Source organism: Hippoglossus hippoglossus, chromosome 16 (genome assembly GCF_009819705.1).
Source record: "Hippoglossus hippoglossus isolate fHipHip1 chromosome 16, fHipHip1.pri, whole genome shotgun sequence".
Taxonomy (NCBI): Eukaryota; Metazoa; Chordata; class Actinopteri; order Pleuronectiformes; family Pleuronectidae; genus Hippoglossus; species Hippoglossus hippoglossus.
Window position 1 is genome coordinate 598,813 of NC_047166.1, and position 4,350 is coordinate 603,162.

A 4,350-nucleotide genomic window follows, 5' to 3' on the forward strand; every position below is an offset into this window, starting at 1 on the left:
TGACGAGCGAGAGAATCAACAATCAATCACCGAGTGGCTGAAAGAAGCCGCTGCTCTCGTCTCGAGATCTTTTCTGATGTGACAAACATTTGAAACGTTTATCACATCTTGGACATTCACACCTGTCCTGTCTGTTTCAGTGAAGCTGGAGAGGAAGTGAACTCAGATACTGAACTTCCTCTAAACTGTGGAGAGTAACAGTGATGCATCATGGGAGTTTCTGCCACACCCAGAGAAGGTTCATGGACAATTTTTCCATTCATTTGTCAAATTAATGGCACATTGTGTCTTTGTCAGGGACTATTTTTTGTGGAAGATGAATCCACAGCCTTTGAGACTTGTTTGTAGATTAATATATCGTTGGTTTGATTCTGCACATCAAATATGTTGACAATAAGAAAAAGAAACTTTATTAATCCTGGTTTTGTTTGTAGCATTGTTAGCATGCTGTTGTTTTCTTTTTCACTGTTTCATATCATAAGTTTTTTTCGCATGCTATAGTTTTTAGCACACGTGTGTATTAGCCCCTGAGTAATGTTTTAGCATGCTAACAAAATCATTAGCATGCATGCTTTTTTCTATAAAATATCTGCTTGTAATAGTTATTAGCACACCAGAATGACAACGCAGATATTTTGGTGTGCTAGCAAAATTAGCATCGCAGGCTAACAGGGCTATACTGTGCATCATTGTGAAAAGTGATTTTAAAAGAGTGGCTCTAAACTGATGTCACTGAGCGGAGGATGTAAAAACGCTGGACGTTTAAAATCAACTTGAACAAATCAAGCTAGCGGCGTTAAACACTGAGGAAATCAAAAAAAAAGGGAACACAGAAATTGTCAGGAGGGCACACAACAGGAAGAGGGCGCTGTTCTAAAGACGCTCACAGCTGGTGAACGACGAAAAGCTCACGAGACAAAAAGATCTTTAAACATGTCGACCTGTTTCAGGGGCGGGAAGCAGCAGGGATGATGGGAAATGTAGTCGTGACAATAATATGAAAAGTGAGTTTATCAAACGTGTCACTGATACAATCGATGGTTGAAATGTGAGACTCGGCACCTTTTAATGTGACGTCAGAGGTTTGAGAAGATTCAGTGGCAAACAGAATATATTTACATTTCAACTGGTTGAAATCGACGCTTGTCCTGGATCAGCACTAGTTACCTCTGAGTTCTGATCAGGTGAATTCTCCAGGTGGGTGCTGAGCTGAAACGTCGGTTTCTTCAGAGACGATGTTTCACACAGATGAACCTGGAGGGGAGGAGCAGTGATGGAGGGAGCAACCAAAGAGTTGAAGAAGGGAAGAGAGGAAGTTAGACTCTGGCTTCAGGAACAAGAATTCTCGTCATGTGGATCTGATCACATGTCCGACTCTCACTTGAAGAAAGGAAACAATCGACTCAGTGTTGAAAATAATCTGGATATTCTGCTTCTCAGTTCCTCTTTAATGGCTGATTAGCACTGTTAGCATTCCTCACTGTGTGTGTGTGGTGTGTGTGTGTGTGTGTGTGTGTGTGTGTGTGTGTGTGTGTGTGTGTGTGTGTGTGTGTGTGTGTGTGTGTGTGGTCAGAAGGAAAGTGGGAACTAAATAAAAACAGCTCATCTGACACTGGATCCTGAGACACTGTGTTTACTTGGAAAACGATCCATCGATCATCAAAACAGTTGAAATGTGAATTCTGTATCAATCAACTAAAGATGATTGATTGACTGATGGTTGTGTCCCAGTTTGTCAACAGGTTGATTTTCTGAAACACGTGAAGCAGCGGACAGGGGAGACGAGGACGTACCTGTGGGGTGAGGACCACAGGTCACACTGTAGGACGTCCACAGACTCACGGCCATCAGGAACGTCGCTATGAAGCCAAACACCTGAGGAGAAACAAATCGTTACATCAATACAACTAAATATTAATATTAATATCATCATTACAACTAAATTAAAACTCTCTCTGCTTCTGTTTCCAGGGACTACAGATACCAACCCGGTTAACAGTCAGTGGGTGAAGATAATGAACACATTTTTTATTTAAATATTTACAGATTTGTCAAATGTGATGTTAAATTATTTTTGACACAAATTTCTTGTTAGACATTTTAGAGTTATTTTAAATCAAACATTTTTAATTCTTTTGTCTTTTGAGTTTATAGCTGTCACCATCTTGATGTGTAGTTGCCATGGTTACAGACCTCAGTAAATTCTGTTACGAGCTTGTGGTTACGATGTGAGAAGTCGTGGACACGATGTGAGAAGTCGTGGACACGATGTGAGAAGTCGTGGACACGATGTGTTTGACATTCGAACACAACTTGTGAGAACACTATGGCAACATGGATGATGGTATTAATGATACTGCATCACAACTGATATAAAAATAGAAAGAAATTACAATTAATTTACATTAAAAAAAACGTAACCTCCACGGCCTCAACCTTTTGTGAGAGTAAACACATCACAGAACTCTGAGCGTTCAGAGATCAGAGAGGTCAGAGGTCGTGGACAGCTTCAGAGGGGGACGTTCTTCAGGACTCTCCTCAGGGACACTGAACACGACCACTTCCTTGTGCTTCCTCTCCCCAGGCGTCCCGGTGTGTTTACGTACCGACCCGGCCACCAGCGCAGACACGGATCCACTGTTCACCGCAGCGACGATGGAGGCGATGAGGACGAGGACGGTGCCAACGGAGTAATGGAAGAACTCCTGAAACAGGACAAACCAGTTTGTATCTTCAGGCTGAATCAAATCAAAAACCGTCCGTCAGGATTAAATTACTTATTTATTAATTACTCAAACTTATTTAAAACCTAGTACATAATATTTGTACATATTTAAGACTTTTACAGATTATTAAATTATTAGACTTTTTAGACCCTGTGGAAATAAACCTGCTGCTATGACACTGAACTGAATAAATGTGTTTTCCCATTAAATCTTATATTTAACAGTTTCAACTTCACTGAACTGCGCTCACCGTCAGAGGCCAGTTGATGCACGGCATCTTCGCCTGCAGCCTGAACAGGTGCATGAGGAAGAAGATGAGGAAGGCCACGAGGAACCACAGCGTCACCACCTCAAAGAACTGGAACGCCGCCCAGCTGGGCCACCCCCGAGCACAGCGCACACACAGGAAGGTGACGAGCAGAGCGAGCTGGGAAGACACACACACTTTATCAGATTATATGGAGTTTTACTGGATTTTAAACTTAATTGATCAATTTCCTTAAACAGCCTCTCAATGTCATTTTATCAAACAGGAAGTTTTGGACTCCGGTCAAACACCAGTTTAACTCCGGGTAAACACCAGGTTAACTCCGGGTAAACGCTGGATAATCTCCGGGTAAACGCTGGATAATCTCCGGTCAAACACCAGGTTAACTCCGGGTAAACGCTGGATAATCTCCGGTCAAACACCAGGTTAACTCCGGGTAAACGCTGGATAATCTCCGGGTAAACGCTGGATAATCTCCGGTCAAACACCAGTTTAACTCCGGGTAAACGCTGGATAATCTCCGGTCAAACACCAGGTTAACTCCGGGTAAACGCTGGATAATCTCCGGTCAAACACCAGGTTAACTCCGGGTAAACGCTGGATAATCTCCGGTTAAACACCAGGTTAACTCCGGGTAAACACCAGGTTAACTCCGGGTAAACACTGGATAATCTCCGGTTAAACACCAGGTTAACTCCGGGTAAACACCAGGTTAGCTCCGGGTAAACACTGGATAATCTCCGGGTAAACACCAGGTTAACTCCGGGTAAACACTGGATAATCTCTGGTTAAACACCAGGTTAACTCCAGGTAAACACTGGATAATCTCCGGTTAAACACCAGGTTAACTCCGGGTAAACACTGGATAATCTCCGGTTAAACACCAGGTTAACTCCGGGTAAACACCAGGTTAACTCCGGGTAAACACCAGGTTAACTCCGGTTAAACACCAGGTTAACTCCGGGTAAACACCAGGTTAACTCCGGGTAAACACCAGGTTAACTCCAGGTAAACACTGGATAATCTCCGGTCAAACACCAGGTTAACTCCAGGTAAACACTGGATAATCTCCGGTTAAACACCAGGTTAACTCCGGTTAAACACCAGGTTAACCACCATATCAGTAGAACTTAATTTAATTAGCTGCAGATTCACTTCAGTTATATTATCTCCTGGTTGATGGTGGACACAGTCTGGGTTCACGCCAGGTAAACACCGGCTTGTCTCCGGGTAAAGTCCCGCTTGTCTCCGGGTAAAGTGCAGTAACATTGCGGTGGGTGGACTCTCACCATCTGTCCCATCTTGAGCAGACCCGGGATGGTCCGGGTGTAGCCCGCGTTGAAGACGCTGTCACCG

General features: G+C 43.4%; 1 protein-coding gene across 1 annotated transcript in view; it reads right to left on the minus strand.

Moving 5' to 3' along the window:
* Window positions 1–837: 837 nt before the first annotated feature.
* Window positions 838–4,350, minus strand: part of cmtm7 (CKLF-like MARVEL transmembrane domain containing 7) — a 3,662-nt gene continuing 149 nt past the window's right edge. Inside the window, exons 1-5 of the mRNA XM_034611810.1 lie at window positions 4,284–4,350; window positions 2,977–3,153; window positions 2,607–2,705; window positions 1,794–1,875; window positions 838–1,254 (exon numbers count right to left, since the gene is read on the minus strand). The exon at window positions 4,284–4,350 is cut by the window's right edge and continues 149 nt beyond it. Of these exons, the coding sequence (XP_034467701.1) occupies window positions 1,241–1,254; window positions 1,794–1,875; window positions 2,607–2,705; window positions 2,977–3,153; window positions 4,284–4,350 (439 nt within the window). The 3' untranslated portion in view covers window positions 838–1,240. The remainder of the gene's footprint in view (window positions 1,255–1,793; window positions 1,876–2,606; window positions 2,706–2,976; window positions 3,154–4,283) is intronic.